The sequence below is a fragment of the Ctenopharyngodon idella genome, chromosome 4 (assembly GCF_019924925.1).
Source record: "Ctenopharyngodon idella isolate HZGC_01 chromosome 4, HZGC01, whole genome shotgun sequence".
In the NCBI taxonomy this organism is placed as follows: Eukaryota; Metazoa; Chordata; class Actinopteri; order Cypriniformes; family Xenocyprididae; genus Ctenopharyngodon; species Ctenopharyngodon idella.
The window spans coordinates 24,580,007-24,598,299 of NC_067223.1; the positions used below are offsets into that span (position 1 = coordinate 24,580,007).

General features: G+C 39.7%; 2 protein-coding genes across 10 annotated transcripts in view; one reads left to right on the forward strand and one right to left on the reverse strand.

The window, feature by feature from the left end:
- The window catches only part of LOC127511094 (guanylate-binding protein 1-like), a 290,795-nt gene extending 276,330 nt beyond the window's left edge, over nt 1-14,465 (reverse strand). For 4 of the 9 annotated variants that reach the window (XM_051891605.1, XM_051891604.1, XM_051891608.1 and 1 more), the window contains exons 1-7: nt 14,321-14,465; nt 13,183-13,375; nt 12,002-12,129; nt 11,365-11,474; nt 9,559-9,746; nt 9,045-9,287; nt 8,515-8,795 (exon numbers count right to left, since the gene is read on the reverse strand). In XM_051891605.1, the coding sequence (XP_051747565.1) occupies nt 8,515-8,795; nt 9,045-9,287; nt 9,559-9,746; nt 11,365-11,474; nt 12,002-12,129; nt 13,183-13,357 (1,125 nt within the window). In that variant the 5' untranslated portion in view covers nt 13,358-13,375; nt 14,321-14,465. Of the gene's footprint in view, nt 1-301; nt 1,878-3,560; nt 3,664-3,870; nt 4,084-8,514; nt 8,796-9,044; nt 9,288-9,558; nt 9,747-11,364; nt 11,475-12,001; nt 12,130-13,182; nt 13,376-14,320 lie in introns of those variants that run through there. The other 5 variants (XM_051891597.1, XM_051891599.1, XM_051891606.1 and 2 more) reach the window with 5 other exon arrangements.
- LOC127511100 (tripartite motif-containing protein 16-like) overlaps nt 1-18,293 on the forward strand; it is a 123,778-nt gene that overhangs the window by 95,697 nt on the left and 9,788 nt on the right. The gene's annotated exons all lie outside the window — the stretch shown is intronic.

The following is an 18,293-nucleotide window of genomic DNA, read 5'->3' on the forward strand; positions in this document are numbered from 1 at the left end:
GTCTGCTCCGCTGCTTTGAGCATGCGTAGAAGTTTCTCATTATTAAGAGAAAATAAGTCATTATTACGATAAAGAATCATATTTTTCACTTAACTGTGGCAGAAACGGGCTTCCATACCAACGACCCCAACTAGCTCTTCTGATTAGCCGAAATTCTCCGATCTCAGAACAGTGCCCGCCGCTGCCTCTACAGATGCACAGCTCACTTTTGCTCCACATTTCCATAGATACATGGCGCAAAAGGGAAAGTGCGCAAAACTTGTCACTTTAAAGCGAAAAACAGTGTTTGAGACTCGTCGCAGCAGATTCAAGCAGTTGTATTTATGTACTTGTGTTTGTGCTAGAAAAATATCCAAGAAAAAAAAAAACGTGTAAGAAAAAAATTCTACAAGTGTGCAACTCTAATTGGATGAATTCACATACTGATTTGCAGATCAGCAAGCAACATATGTTGCATAATACAGATATATGTTACGACAGTGATATTTATCCCGTCCGTTATTGCTGTGGAAAAAATCACACTTTTGGGGTTATTCATGGTCTGTTGAAAGTACCTTATGCTTTTATACTTTTAAATGTCCTTTTAATGTTCAATGGTTGAAGGGTGAGTAGAATAATGTCAACAACAACAAAAACATATTGCAATCATACAGCAAGTTTTTTCTGATTGTTTACAGCTTAATGGAAGTTACACCCATAATTTGCACAAAGCGCCATTAGGAGTCAGAATAAGGTGGATATCAAAAATTTTAAACTGGCAAGGCATGCAGCCGTGTCTATCTCACACAGTTTGGAAGCGGTTGAAATGACAATAAACAAGTGTACGGTTGTACGGAGGCATCTGATGACCAAACTACATTGGAATTCATGAATGGAAAAATCAAGTGAGCCCAGACTGATTTGTGTTCACAGTGGACATTTTTAGCTAAACGTACTAAAAACAGAACGTTAAACGTTAGCTGAAAGCGAGTCTGAGATCGTTTGGAGTGTACACATATTGGCCAAAAATCACGCAAACCACACTCAGACCCCTGAAAAGTGTGAAAACACCCTATGACATTCAGCCTATGAAGTTTTCCCTACTAATTCAAATTGGTTGAAATCTAATAAATCTGATGTTTATCAAAGCTAAAAAAAAAAAGAAAAGAAAAAAGAATATAATCATTTAGACAGTGGTTACAATGTTATTTCTATCAGATATGTTTCTGTCAGATTCTAAATCATTCCAAAATCATCCCACCAGCCCATGTAATTTAGATAAATCGGTGATCAGACATTACCATACTGAATTGACAAAATGCAGAACTTGAAACAGCTGTGATATAACATAAGTTTGTAGCTATGATTTTAAAACAACAAAAAGTCACATCAAATTCGGTAAGATTATAGTACTTATGAATAAAAGCAGTGAACTACATCTTTCAGCACATTTCACAGTATAGAACAGGAGGATTGAGATGTGGGTCTGGGTCTGCTATTAATTTCTTGCATCTGCTGTATGTGTTGCTGCCTCAGCACTTCCATGTTCTGTTCATTTCTTCGCTGCTGATCTGCTATCATTTGTGCATAATTTCTCGACATTGTCACCTCTACCTCTGCGTTCTTTCTCTTCAACTCGTCTATCTCCCAGGCCATCCTGTCAGCTTTCTCCTGAAAGCCATTCTGCATCAGGGCAGCCTGCTCTCTCAGTTTACTCTCCATTGCACGCTTTGTCTCCTGTTGTTGGCGGGACATCTCCTCTTCCATCCTTTGTGTGACCTGTTTCACCCTCTGTTCATTATTCCATTGTTCAGTCTTCATCTTCTCCTCCAGTTGACGCTGTTTCTGTTCCTGGGCTTTATTTGCCTGTTCCAGAAGGACTGCCCTCTCTTTCTCCTCTGGTCAGCAAAAAAGAAGTGGTTGAAGGAAATATATAAGATGGAGAAGAGACAAGAGTCCAATGAAGGAGACAAATCCAACATAGATTTATGTCTAACTCTACAGTGTAATTAGCACATTAACGCATGCGATTAATTTTGCCCAATTTAACACTTTAAAAATATTTAATGAAATTAACACAGCATCCATTTTCTGTCATCCTTTGGCTAGTGTTACATTATATGATCACGCTCTTATTCATGAAAATGCTTTAAACCATTCAAGCTCGACAAGACAAACAAGAAAGCGCTGAATGTCGTGTCTGTGTAACACATGAAGCACAGAAAGACGTGCCAGTATCAAGTTCTCTTTCACGCTTGAATAAACAATAACACAGAATTATGCCAAAATGGCTGTTTTGTCGAGTATCCTCATAAGAGCAGTCTTAAATTAAGTTAAATAATGTCTTAAATGAACATAAAGAGTTGTGAGAAAATGAGATGCGCATCAGATCTGCATCATGTTCGGCAGCGGCAGCTCTTAAAGTGACAGCAGCCTAATAAACCAGTTTCCGTGATGTCTGTCATTAATGTTAATCGAACAAGGGTAAGAGAGAAAATTGTAGCTTTAATAAGGAATAATCTTTATTTAATTTTGTAAAGTGTTTGACAACTTGTATAATTATAATTTATTATAATGGGTTTATGTGAAGATTGTTTTAAGTTCACTTAAATTAAAAGTTTTTAAGAAGTTTTTTGAAAGCCTAATAAATGTTGAAATTGATAGCTTTCAGTTATACTGTAATGTTGAATGTCTATCATTAATGTTTAAAAAAAAAATTTCATTGAGACATCAGTAGCAGTATTAGTATCAGTGATACTGGCCTTCATTCATAAAAAAGATCTCATTAAACAAATATTTGAAATATACTGTCTTTAAGTTGTTTCTACGTTAATTTGGAGTGTAACTGTGAAATTATTACAATATAAAAATATTAAAAACGCAATGTTTTTAATCACGATTAATGACAGAAAAAAATGTGCGAATAATTAGTCAATGAGAGATGCATCTTCTTCAACATATGCTGATAACGGTATATACGTGTCTTAATTTATTCCCATAATATTTCTCTTGTGGCCGACATAGTGAAAAAAAAAAGAAAACAGGTTGTTTTTTAAAGTCTGTGCTTGAAGTAAAGCTGGTCTTAATTTTCATCAATGACTTCATTGTTTGGAAATATTATAAACTGTTAATAATATTAATTATAGGCCTATAATTAATTGTATAATAGATCTAAATGCTTTCAAAGCATTTTCATTGAGGAGTAACAGCCTAATCTTTTATTATCCTCACAACGCGTCAGTTATGTTGTGATGCACTATGAAATTATTGTAATATTAATATAATAATAAAAGTAACCTAATAATAATATGCCTAATAATAAGAAGAATATAGCAGGCTTACATTAATTGGAAATGCCAAATTTAATATCGCCAATGTGATGCCTTTGATAATATCTCTGGCTATCGTCAATACATGTTCATCGACGCAACCCAGCAAAGTGCGTGCCCTGCATGCCTGTCCACTACACCACTGGGCATCATTCCCATCCCCTTTATATAGCTAGCTGTTTTTCCTTAAAAGAGCAGATTTTATTAAAAAAAAACAACGTGTCTATTATATGGAAAACACAAAGCTTTTACCACAAATCCATCTTTCATTATCGGTTAGTTTATCGTCAGCTTGCTGAATGGCTGTGGTCACTGCAGCCTTTTCCTGTAGAAACTTCTCCAACACCTCAGCAATCTATGAGGATACACAAAGAAAGAGTAAACATGATGTTAAAAAATATTAAAAACTGAAGACACTTAGTGCTATCACTTTACATTCAAAATATATACCATAATATTGTTATTGTATAATTATGGCTTTGCTGCATTTTAACAATAAATAATATTGAAAATATTATTGTCATAATTATAGCATTGTTCTATATAATGGAACATTTATAACCTTGACTTCTTTGCAGGCCAGTGTATTGTACTGATTCACAATGTCCTCCAGGTCCTGGCAGAAGAGAATGTAACCACCAGGTTTGGCATAAAATCCTTGATTGATTCTTTCTGTCATTGGGTCAGAGAGAACTGACATAAGACTTTCACATTTTGCCTCCGAAGCCTTCTCATTGTCCCAGAGATACGCATTAAACTGACGACTGATGGCTTCCTAAAACAGCACACAGAAAAACAGGAAGGATGCTTAATGCTCATTGTTTGAGTTCTTTTGCACATTATCTATCTAACAGTGGCCTCCTAACAGTGGTGGAGGCTACCATCCTAACCACTGGGAACAAGCAGGGATTCAGTGTCTTACCTAAGGGCACTTGACATATAGCCAGGATGCACCAGGGTTTGAACCAGGACCCTTTTGATTCTTAGTGAATTTCTCTATCCCTGAGCCACTATTTTCCAGGTAAAACTTATCAAGTAAAACCTTATTAGGTAAAAAATTTCCAGGTAAAACTTTATTAGTACTTATAAAGCATATATTAATGCCTTATTCTGTATGACCTTATTTCTACATCTCTTAATCCTGCCCAATACCTGTCACGAGAAAGAACATTCTCGAAAAAGAACATTCTATTTTCATTCCTCTCCTATCTTTTTGTTTTCCCAAACAAGAACAATAGAACAAAGCAAGACTCTAATCAGTCTCTGTATACTGATTTAAGCCTAAGTAATGTTTTGGTGTTTTCACAACTCTTCCACTGGAAGTATAACTGGTGGTGCCTTCACAGGTGCAGCAGGAGCAACCACAGGAGTATTTAAATGTTCAGTTTCTGCACTATGAGGGCCTGAATCCTTCCCTCCTTGAGGTTCACTGCACCCAGTAGCATCTGGTTGTAATGGCATCACTTGCAGATGTTTACGGTTACTGAGTCCATTCTGTGTTTGCACCATGTAAGATCTTGGTTCAGATGTTTTATTCAGCACCACAGCTGGTGCTTTTGGTGTTGCACCACACTGTCCAGTTTAACAAAAACTTTCTCCCCAGGTTGGAGTTCTGGTAAAACATGAGCAGAGAAGAACTTGTAGGATTCCTTTGCAGCCTTATCCTTCCACTCCGCTGGTGATTTTCCTTAAGCATTGACAGGTTGGTTCTGATTTGTCAACCTGTTATTATCTGGGCTGGGCTTCGCCCGGTAGCACATCAGTGCCATATGAGGGTCTGGTTGGCTGAGAATCCATTTTGCAGTTTGAACTGCTCTCTCTGCAGCTCCATTGGCTTGGGGGAAATGAGGACTTGAGGTTGCGTGGTGAAAATCGTACCCTGTACAGAACTAGTGAAATTGAGCAGAGGTGAACTGTGGGCCATTGTCAGATACAAGCTCCCTGGGAATTCTCCATCTTACAAACATGCACTTCAGTCTGCTGATAACCTGGATGGTGTCTGAAGGTGGGGTATTTCGATGTCACTCAAGTAATAGTCTACGACTATCAAGTAAGTTTCACCATTCAACTCGCATAAATCTGCTGCAATTTTGCACTAGGTTCTTTCCTTTGTGTGGGTTTGTGGGCCCTACAAAAGGTGTACATTGAGACCCTCCTGTTAATGTCATTACCTACTGCAGGCCACCAAATTGACATCTTTGCCCTCTGACGGCACTTGGAGAGACCTTGATGGCCTTCATGAATTCGGCTTAACACCTCCTCCCTCATCGACTCAGGAATGACAGGTCCTGTCCTCGTACAGGAGCAGCCCATTGACAACAGACAAGGAAGCCTTAGCAGTATGATAGCCATTCAGCTGGAAGGGTATATGCTTTGGCCAACCCTTGCTGAGAAAGCTTATCACTGCCTGGAGATCTGCATCTTCCTCTGTGGCCTCTCGAATGACATCCAGCTTTAATTGTGACACCTCTTTAGATGTGACGACTGCTTCAACATATGCCTTCACCTCATCCTCTATCTCTGAGCAGCAGTGCCCTCTCAGAGGATTCTGAGAAAGTGTGTCTGCCACCACCAAACATTTACCAGGGACATGCACTGCTTTCACATTGCAGCGCATGAGGTGCATTAGTAACTACTGACATCGTAATGGGGCACAATCAATATCGTAGGAGTTAATGAGTAGGACCAAATGTTTGTGGTCTGTTTGCAGGCAAAATTCATCCAAGCATTGAAGGTAGCGGGTGAACCGCTCGCATGCCCACACGCCTTTCAGGCACTCCTTTTCGATTTGGGAGTATGTGCACTCTGCTTCAGTCAAGGTTCTGGAACCGAATGTGACTGCAAGTACTGCATCACCATGAGCTTGGAGCAAGGCAGCTCCTAACCAGAAACTAATAGCACCTGCACTGACTATAGTGGGTTTCGCAGGATCGTAATATGCGAGAGCGGGAGCTGTGGCTAACTTGCACTTTACTTTGCTCAGAGACTGCTCGTGGACTGTCCAAAGCCAAACTGCATCCTTCTTCAGCAAAGCTGTGACTGGCTGGAGCTTCCGTGGAAAGCTCTGGCACAAATTTGCCTAAATAATTAATTATTCTCAGAATTTGACTAAGCTCTGTCACATTAGTGGGACTAGGTTTGGTTGCATCAGGCTTGATTCCCTCCTGACTGATTGTGTGGCCAAAACACTGCAGCGCAGATTTGTTAAAGTGACATTTATCATGGTTGAGTTTCAGACCTGACTCTCTAATAGTTCTCAAAATAGTTCTCAACAGCATCAAGATTTTTGTCATGCTTGTTTTGGTCCTTGCCATAAACAAGTATGTCATCCATGACAACTACAATGCCTTTGTGTCCAGTTAGAAGGCTACTCATTTCTCTTTGGAAAATTTTGGGTGCTGAAGTAACCCCAAACAGTAGTCTATTAAAACAGAACTGTCCTACTGGAGTTATGAATGTGGTCAACTTCACGCAGCTTGGGTCCAAAGGGATTTGCCAAAACCCTAAGGAGGCGTTCAGAGTAGAAAACACACAGGCCCCTGAGAGTTTAAGGGCAATATCTTCTAATGTTGGGAGAATAAAGCGCTCATGTTTTACAGCCTGATATTATCCCTAAGGACTGCATGCGCTTAAGCTCCTCTTCTACCTTAGGCAACAGGGGAAAGGGAATTCTACGAGGGCTGGCCAGACTATAAGGAGTGGCATCTGACTTAAATTTAACTTTCACTGGTTCACATTTGAGCAAGCCAATGTCTCAATAGACATCATCATAGTCTGTGATTTCATTCACTCTCTGTATTAGGCCCATCTTACAAGCAGTGCTTCGACAGAGCAAATTATTAGCAAATGGCCAATCTACAACAAAAACCCAAAATTCCCAAAAATCCCATTCAGCTCACTTTTCCCCCCAGGACTTCTCAAGTTTATACTGGTGTTGTCCAGTGGAGGGCACCCTCTCATATGTACAGCGAGACATGATGGTGATGTCGGCCCCAGTATGAATTTTGAGCTTGTGTGATCTGCCCTGTATAGGCAGAGTAATGCACCACCTGTCCTCAGAAGCAGTTTTACATGCAGTGGCAAAATGTCCCAGTTTATTGCATCTCGTGCAACGTTTATTACGTGCAGGGCAATTATTCTCTCTGTATGTGTGATTACAATGCATGCTGTCTATGGCTCGTTTCCTCTTACCACCCTTTTCCTTATTTGGTGGTCCCGTAAAGTGCTTCATGCCTCTCCGGTGTCTGTGCTGCACCACGTTCACTTCAGCAGCCGCTCCCCCGCTCACATTTTGGGTCTTAATGAGCTCAGATGGGAATATCACGATCTGCAGTCCCTATGACGACTTTGTCCCTTAAGGCTGATTTATACTTCTGTGTCAGACCTACGCCGGAGCCTCTGCGCCGTAAGCTATGCATCAGTTTTCATTTATACTTCTGCGTCGTTGTCCGCATTGACGTGCATGCAGACCACTAGTAGGCAGTGTCTGTGGTCATGATGAGTATCAAGGCATAAGCCCAAGAAGAAGCAGCCTTGTCGTGTATGTTGTCAGAGAATAGAAGTGGCAGAGAAGCAGCAAATAGGTAACGACTTTTGTTGCAGTATGACTGCATGTGTCCCCTGAAACAGAGCGTTTTTCATTCCTATGGAAGTTGAAAACGCTCACTCTTCTCCGAGTGCTCTGTGCCAGTTTTTTGACCTAGCAGACCAATCACAGTGCTTGAGAATCATTTAATGCACAGCTAGCCATGGATTATCCCACTTATACTATGGTCATTTTCCAGCATTAACAATTTAAATTAGTGTTGGGCGATATGCTCAATTGTCAGCCGGTGCGATCGGCGATACACAATATTATCGTACCTGCATCTGTTCAGTGTCTCTCTCTATTAAGTGAGTTTAAACCAGCGATGTTATCCCCTAGTTGCTGAGAAATATAATGTAGCGTTTCAGTGAAGCTATTTTATTAATAAAATTTGATACATTTCTGTGCTCCAGAATGTTTCTGTGTGTGCGCAGCACAATCTCTGAGTGACATATACATGTGTGTGCACTTCAATGAAAACAGTGCATGAATATAGAACAGTGATTAAACTGACCTGACACCACCTTTGCGTTAAACGGTTTTATTGCACACTTTCCAGGAAATCAGAATCAAGTATTCAGACAGACCATGGTATAATTTGGTATAGAAACTCCCACCTACCTCTAAAGATGTCAAGTACTTCCCATCATGGTCCCTGAAGGAGCGTTTCATGAAGGTTTGTGTTGCCATGAGGCTGAAACTCTGGTGTTCAGAGGTGATTTCATTCAGTTCCAGAGGAAAGGAGTCCTTGAGCTTCTCCATTCCACTCTGGTAAACCTCAAGTCCTTCCTTCACTGCAGCTTCATTCTCAATCATTGACATGGCGATCACAGCATTCTCCAGACACGGCACAGCCCCACTGGAGATTGTGTCCACGTACATTTTCACAAGATGGCCCAAAACTTTAGGGAGGCAGAGGGGTCAAAAACAAGGAATTAAAAAAGGAAAAAATAAAAGCATGCTGGCTGCTTACAGAGTAGCAAATGGTAGGTGATATGGTTAACAGAGAGGCTTCATTTCTGAATCTGTTTTATATTTTTCAAGCATCAAGTCATGAAGATGTTTGTGAATAAAATGCACAAAAACAGGAAACACTGCCCACCATAAAACAAAACTGACAATCCAAAACATTAAGTGGCTTACTGATTTACCTCTGCCGGTGACTGTGTGTCCATCTTTCAAATTTTTCACTTGGCTCTGGTCAAAGATAAACTGGAAGAAACGATCAGAGACCTCCAAGAATTTTTTTGAAATCTCAGCTGGGTCCAGTGTCTCCAGATAAGAGACATTGTCTGGATGGGTTGGGAATGGGAAGGTGAAACATTTCCGTGATGGGAAATATTTACGAATGCACTCTCTTGGAAGGTTGTAATTATTCACTTGACTTGAGTTACCTTCAAGAGAACAACACAAAGATTTCCTTCAGTCAAATGATACACACAGTGTACAAAATTAAATCTTTAAAGTAAAAGAAACTGTAAGTATCAAATTAATGTTAATGATGACCTTAGATATCACTGTAGATAAACACAGGAAGCTAAAAATAAGTTATTGGAACTGGCTAGGTTTTGTTTGCTCACAGAAAGATTAAGCACATATCCATAATCTAGCTGCACAGTCTGATAAAGCAGTTAATTAAATAAACTTTCAGGCTTTAAATATTACCTAGTTTTAGTTTCAGAGCAAACTCTAGATATTCATCCTCTGTTGCATCTTGGCCATTGATGTTTAGCTGCAGAGTGAAGTCCCTCACAGCCCAGATGAATTTGGGGAAGAACTTCACAAACTCTGAATCATCTACAACTTCATTAGGTGATTTGATCTTGATGTACTCTGTTAACTCAGTGACATATCTGTTTAGTGTGAGTTAAAGAACAGTTGTAGATTCACTATGAGCCAGGCACCATATATAAAATAAGTAATCTCGAAAGAGAACAGAGTTGGTATTTAACAAATGTAGATAATGGCCAATATATGTATGAAGGCCATAATGACAGTGAGTCTTTGTAATTTAAATGCATGAAAAACTTTTTGAAATATAATTTGCAAGCTCTAAAAGTAAACAAACATAGAGGAATTGTGACTACACTTGTTGCTTAATCCCGGCAACATAGTATGTGGCAGATGCATGGTCATTATTATCAAACTCATATATTTATGTATTAGTGCTGTCAAAATTAGTGCGTTAGCGCATGCAAATATATATTTTTCAGTTTAACACGTTAAAAATATTTAACGCAATTTTTTGACATTTTTTGCAATAAATTATCATGATTACAATTGTCTGTCTATTATGCTTTTCTTTATAACTAAATTTTTAAGAAATTGTTATGGGTAGGTTTAGAGGTAGGAGTGGGATTAGCAGCTCAAAATTCTTGGAATCGACTCCAATCGATTCCAGATCCAGGATCGGAATCTGACTCGATACCATTGTGTATGAAATGTATATTATAAATAATATAGCCTTGCCTATTCACGCAAATGCTTTTAACCCATTCAAGCACCACAACACAAACGAGAATGCGTTGTCTGTGAATGTCGTGTCTGTGTGAAGTTCTCTTTCGCGCTTGAACAAACAATAACACACAATTATTCCAAAATGCCAGACTTGTCAAATATCCTCATAAGAGCAGTGTTAAATGAGATAGATAATGTCTTAAATTAACTTGAAGATTTGTGAGGAAATGAGATGCGCGTCAGATCCGCATCATGTTCGGCAGCGGCAGCTCTTAAAGTGACAGCAGCCTAATAAACCAGTTTCTGTGATGTCTGTCATTAATGTTCATCAAAGAACAAAAGAGAAAATTGTAGCTTTAATACGAATTAATTTATATTTAACTTATAATTTATGCAGTGAAATCTGTAAAATGTTTGACAACTTTATTCAATTTCTGTACACTTCCTGTTAGACAGGTAGGAAGGCCACGGGTAAATTTGACATATTATAATGGGTTTATGTGAAGATTGTTTTAAGTTAACTTAAATTAAAAGTTGTTATATTTTTATAGCCTGATAAATAAAATAGCTTTTAGTTTTACTGTAATGTTGAAAGGCTATAATTAATGTTTTTTTTGTTTGTTTTTTTTTTAAATCATCAGTACCAGTATTAATATCAGTGTTACTGGCCTTCATTCATAAAAAACAAATATTTAAAATATACTGTCTATAAGTTGTTTCTACATTATTTTGAAGAGTAACTGTGAATTATTACAGTATAAAAATATTAAAAATGCCAATGTTTTTAATTGTGATTTATCGCGATTACAGAAAACATGTTTTTTTTAATCAATTGACAGTACTACTATGTTTTCTTGTTAATTTTACAAAAAAATACTTAAAGTTGAATTTACTTAAAATATACACACACCATTTTTGCATCACGCTTTTTAAGTAAATTCAACACATAATTTTTTATCAGTGAAGAATATTTCTATAGTGACAATGAAATTCAAATTATGATCAGAAGGATACTGCAGTTCCTCTATGGCCCTGTTGTCAATAGTTCCTCGGCTGTTCAGCACTAGAGTGCTACTCAGAAGGACGGCCAGAGAGAAGATCTTGGTGTCATGCTTTGAGTCCCCCTGAGGATACAGGATATGTTGATTTGACATGAGACCCATAATAGAGACACACAATGCCTGACATTTTATTGAATGGTGTTCTTAAAAATGATCTGTGAATGTGAGATTGGTGTACAATATGATATTTAAGATCCTGAAGATACTGATTTTCATGTTGGTTTTATCACTAATATCATACACCACAGTTTATTTCCATCTGAACTGTAGATGGAGAGTTGCTCCTGCATCTTTGTCTGTATACAGACTTTCTCTTTTTTCTTCCCACGGCTAAATAGTTGAACTATAACTAAAGTCATCACTACATTCATTCACACAATACCCAGCATCGGCTCTGACTCTTGTTCAAACAGAGGCATTCTGGGATTGTTTGTAATGTTAATAGGTTGTGGTCCTGGGATCAAATTTTGTAACATTCCAGGTCCAACTTGCATTAACACAGAAGACTCTTCAGCAATTTATGGAATCAAAGTTCTGTTTGAATGGATAAATAAATAAATACTATATGATGAAACTAGTTGGGCAGTCACCTTGTCCACGTCTCCGAGTCCCTCAGTGTCCAGCAGCACCAGAGTGGTTCCTGCTTTAGTGGGGTGATCCACACACCACATCCAGATGCCCTTCGTCTTGGACTCGATGGTGCTGCCCAATGCAAACCCTGATAATGGCACACAAAAAATGACTTGCATGTAGGGCTGGACGATTAATCGAAAAGTAGTCGAAACCGAAATTCAGAACCTTTTTAAGGTATCTGAAAGTATTAACAGGTTTTTTAATCCTGTTAATACTTTCCTCTTAAAAACATACTACCGCATGTAGTCAAGTGACTCCGCCCTGTCCAGTCAGCGGCATGGAAGCAACATGGAGGCAAACGCCGAGCCAACAGACTGCACACAAGCGGTGAGCCCTGAAGTTCGATCACTTTTACTTGCGTCTTCACTAAAGTTTAAGGCTTGCCAGTTTGGACATTCAGGTGATTTTAGACCATCGGATGTGTATTATTATATTGAGCTATTGCGCTGATGCATTGTGGCACACAAACATCAAGTGAAGATCGCGCGCACAGAGAGAAGCGCAGAAACTCGTTGTCAATTGTACTGCACAGTATATTAAGGAATAAATAAAATGTGCAAATGTGTACATTTGTTGTGTCTTTTGTTGTGTTGATCATGTGAAAATGTTTTTGAGGGGGAGAACCAAGCAACCTAACTTATTACTGTTTTTTGTATTATTGTTTTGAATTTATCTCACCAGTGTGTAAGACTATGTTGTAGTGTGTATGCGTGTGTTTTTGAGGGCTTGTGTGTCATGTCTGAGGGCAAAGTTTGGGTTTTCACCTAGATTGAATGGTTTTGAGTGGAGAGTTTCATTTTGACCAGAAAATAGGAAGTTTGGGGAATTGGGTGAGAAGTTATGGATTTGTGTTTAGAGTTTCGAGACAAGGAGGCATAATTTCAAGAAATGTGTTTAAGCAATAGAGAAAAACTGTAATAGTCAAGCATCTTTACAGTACAAGCCTTGTAAGTGAACTATGAGGGCAAAAAAAACCAAACAAAATAATCGTTCATTAATTGTAATCAAGGTAAAATGTTCATTTAATCAAGATTTTGATTTTAGGTCATAATCATCCAGCCCTACTTGTATGCATTTAACTGCATAATGTTTCTGTTAAGCTTTTGGATGCTATCAGCACTGCCTGTGTATTTCTAACCTGTTTGTTGTCCTGCGAGGCGATTCATCAGGTAGGACTTCCCGGTGCGGTAGAGACCCACCACGGCCACCACCACCACTGGCTGCTGGATCTGCTGCAGGATCTGTAGAGCTGACTGCTGCACACACAGCTTCCCATCTGACTCCGTGTCAATCAAGCATACTGGTTTGTCCATGATCACTGGAGAATACAGCTGTTGAACAGATACACACATTTAAAATCCTTTTAGTAACTGCAGCGTACTAGAGGTAAAAAGTTAAGATGGGTTGAGAAATATTCCAGTAATTCTACAGTACACAATAGAGTAATTCTGCACTGAGCAGCTTTTCCTTTTTCTGTTTTGGGGGACTTTTTGTGAAAGTGTTTCTCATGTCTTCTTACACACATACACATGTGGATAGAGAAACAGACAAAAGCAGCAGAATATACTGACTTATACACAAACATTCCAATAAACCCACATCATTCAACACATACAGACATCCACACTCACATAATGCACACATACCCATTCACCACAAATTACACAAGAACACTGAATGAGACCCAAAGTGTTGTAGGTTTTATTTGTGTCCAGCTACTATATCAGCCTAAATTCAAACTCTAGTCTGTAACCTTACTGGGTTTAGTTGATGAAGAAGGTCATTTTAAGCTGTAACAAGACATGGCCCTACACTTCATCACGACATGTCAGGGTGTAGAGATCACTCATACCCACTCTTACACACACACGTCTGGTTTGCTATCCTTGTGGGGATTCTCCATAGAAGTAATGATTTTTATACTGTACAAACTGTATATTATATCCCCTTATACTAACCCTACCCCTAAACCCACCCATCACATAAAACCTTCTGCAATTTTACATTAAAATAAATAAATAATCATACAGAATATTTATTTATTTAATAAGCTTGTTTCCTCATTTCCTCAATTTAGGTCCCCACGGTGACATAAGTACCCATGAGTCTGAGTGCATTCAGGTTGAAGTCCCCACCGGGACAGAAAAACATGTACATACACAAATACATTTATATGTGGCTTATGGTGACTCTTTATGTGTAATAGCTTTTATCCTGAGCAAATAATATTTTCTATTCGCTAACCAAAACCCCATGGATGAAGGAACGTCACTTACCCTTTTTCTTTACTTAACTTCAGTAGCTCAATCTGAGTTGTATACATGTTGTAGTTTCCTGACATTCAATCTATATATCTTAGACACTCCTTTAGGTCCAGCCTTTAATGCTAATTAGTCTAGAGTAAGTTAGGGGATGTCCCTGTCTCTCAGTATGTAATATGTGGTTATTTTTGTGGCTGACTTACATCCTCTTTTATTGGCAAAAAGCCATGTGCGGTTTAACTCTTGGTTTCTTTCACTTTCAAAATGAGCAACTGCAACATCTGTCAGCATATTCAAGAAACATGGAGTCTTCCCAGAATGTCCAACCACATTGTCAGTCACTATGTGTACAAACCTGATTCCAAAAACGTTGGGACATTGTACAAATTGTGAATAAAAAAGGAATGCAATAATTTACAAATCTCATAAACTTATATTTTATTCACAATAGAATATAGATAACATATCAAATGTTGAAAGTGAGACATTTTGAAATGTCATGCCAAATATTGGCTCATTTTGGATTTCATGAGAGCTACACATTCCAAAAAAGTTGGGACAGGTAGCAATAAGAGGCCGGAAAAGTTAAATGTACATATAAGGAACAGCTGGAGGACCAATTTGCAACTTATTAGGTCAATTGGCAACATGATTGGGTATAAAAAGAGCCTCTCAGAGTGGCAGTGTCTCTCAGAAGTCAAGATGGGCAGAGGATCAACAATTCCCCCAATGATGCGGCGAAAAATAGTGGAGCAATATCAGAAAGGAGTTTCTCAGAGAAAAATTGCAAAGAGTTTGAAGTTATCATCATCTACAGTGCATAATATCATCCAAAGATTCAGAGAATCTGGAACAATCTCTGTGCGTAAGGGTCAAGGCCGGAAAACCATACTGGATGCCCGTGATCTTCGGGCCCTTAGACGGCACTGCATCACATACAGGAATGCTACTGTAATGGAAATCACAACATGGGCTCAGGAATACTTCCAGAAAACATTGTCGGTGAACACAATCCACCGTGCCATTCGCCGTTGCCGGCTAAAACTCTATAGGTCAAAAAAGAAGCCATATCTAAACATGATCCAGAAGCACAGGCGTTTTCTCTGGGCCAAGGCTCATTTAAAATGGACTGTGGCAAAGTGGAAAACTGTTCTGTGGTCAGACGAATCAAAATTTGAAGTTCTTTTTGGAAAACTGGGACGCCATGTCATCCGGCCTAAAGAGGACAAGGACAGCCCAAGTTGTTATCAGCGCTCAGTTCAGAAGCCTGCATCTCTGATGGTATGGGGTTGCATGAGTGCGTGTGGCATGGGCAGCTTACACATCTGGAAAGGCACCATCAATGCTGAAAGGTATATCCAAGTTCTAGAACAACATATGCTCCCATCCAGACGTCGTCTCTTTCAGGGAAGACCTTGCATTTTCCAACATGACAATGGCAGACCAAATACTGCATCAATTACAACATCATGGCTGCGTAGAAGAAGGATCCGGGTACTGAAATGGCCAGACTGCAGTCCAGATCTTTCACCCATAGAAAACATTTGGCGCATCATAAAGAGGAAGATGCGACAAAGAAGACCTAAGACAGTTGAACAACTAGAAGCCTGTATTAGACAAGAATGGGACAACATTCCTATTCCTAAACTTGAGCAACTTGTCTCCTCAGTCCCCAGACGTTTGCAGACTGTTATAAAAAGAAGAGGGGATGCCACACAGTGGTAAACATGGCCTTGTCCCAACTTTTTTGAGATGTGTTGATGCCATGAAATTTAAAATCAACTTATTTTTCCCTTAAAATGATACATTTTCTCAGTTTAAACATTTGATATGTCATCTATGTTGTATTCTGAATAAAATATTAAAATTTGAAACTTCCACATTGCATTCCTTTTTTATTCACAATTTGTATAATGTCCCATCTTTTTTGGAATCGGGTTTGTACATATGCAATTATTTTTAATAATCAAAGTAAGGTCTTAATCACAGTAAGATGTTTACATGACATAAGCAGAATTCTTCGCTCCAGTTGACATACAGTTTTCATTATTCTGATTATTCTCTAATAAGTATAGTTGTACCACACTCAGAGGCATACAGTATGCATGTTACCTGCCATTCTTTTAATCTACTCACATCAAATTCAAAATAGTTTTTTATGGACGTACTGGATATTATTCAGCGCTGTGATGAACATCGCAATGCTGGGTTTGCCTACCCTGCCATCGTGTTCTTCGTCTGGAGGAAGATACGGAGCAGAGACTGTGCAGTGAGTTGTGTTGACAGGGTTTAGCGATTTGGAAAAGAAAAAACTTCATAATAATGTCACGGAGTTCATTCATGAAGTTGTGTGAACAACACATGGCATTCGTGTAGAACCAAGCACATGCTCACTTTGGTCAAGGCGGTAATAATGAGATTAAGGTGTTAACATGCCTGTACATGCCAGAGTAAGTACAACTCTCGCTCATCCTCGGACGGAGGAAGAGCGGAGAGAGTAATGACCTGTGCTCTGAACGGAGTGGAGAGCACCTTACGCACATATTCATGTCTTGGTTTGAGGACGACTCTACAGTCGTTTGGCCCAAACTCAAGCAAAGACGCGCTTGCAGGTCTCCCACTCGCTTGACTGATGTTAGGGCCAGCAGGGCCACCATGTGTTGGCAGTCTTCAGCAAGAGGGGCCAGTACTCCGCCGACTAAAGCGGCTCATAGTGTGGGCCCCTCAGGGCCCTGTTGACAGGTCCCAATTTGGAATAATAAGGGGGCAAGGTGAGGCGGTTTCAGCCTTCTGGCCCCCTTCAAGAATCACTAAGTCATTCCTGCTTAAAGCATGGTTCGCTGCTATGGCTGCCCCAAAAACTTTGAGCGTGTAAGGGGTGCGCCTTTTGTCCAGCAGCTCCTGCTGGAAAGACAACACCAGTGAAAAGTCACAGGACGCGGGGTCTTCAGTTGGAGAAGGCAGACCATTTAAGGGCGTAGAGGCATCTGGGTACCTTTTCTCAGTGGCAGGAAGCACGCTTTGCGGTTACTTTCACACTGAGTGAGGTACCGGTGCTGCAGACGTCCAGCTCTGAGCACTTGAATGTCAAAAGCATTGATGCAGAAGATGTTGAGAACTCACCACCTCACTCTCCTGCATTTGTGGAATTGTTTGAGATTGTGACTCGCACTGTTGTCAGATTAAACATTGACTGGCCAGCTGAGAAGCAGGATGTTCGTCCTAAGAGTAAGCTGGACAAATGTTTCCTGCCCTCACGAATGCAACCTTCATACTATGGGCTTGCTGCAGGCCTGCCAGGTGGATATGTTATGAGATCTTGATGAGGGCAGAGGTATTGGCCCTGACACAGTTTCAGAGATCTTTCTCTCCGGGCCACTGAGGAGACAGCCAGATCCATCAGCCATGCTATGGCAGCCCTGGTGGCCACGGAGAGGCATGGGGAAGAGGTCCTGATGCCAGTGGCGTCAGACCTTTGAGGATAGTCCCCTCTGGGGAGAAGTGGTCAACACCGCAGTATAGAGTGCCCATTTCCCCTCTGTGCCCTCAGGGGGGCGTTCTGCCAACCCTGCCACCACATGTGCTTCAGGGTGCAGTGGTCCCCGGCGAGTATATATCTCATCATCCGCCCGGAAACATAGCAGCGTTGGGATACTGCAACACAATACGAGTGAACCGCATTGATCAGGGAACCATACTTATTAGCGAATATTCAGAATAAAAAAAATTGCACGTAAACTGGAGTGAAGAGTAATGCTCACGTCATGTAAACATCTTACTGCAAAAATAATTGCATCATTGCTGCACGTGTAAACATAGTCATGTTAATTTGTGTTTTTTTTTTCTGATGAAATTCACTGGAAATTCCCAACAATGTCCCTCTAAGTATCTCTCTGGTTATTCCCAGTGGCTTACTTACATCCACTTCAATTAACTACAGAAATAGCAATGTGCAGTTTAACTCTTATTTTCACTTTCAAAATGAGCG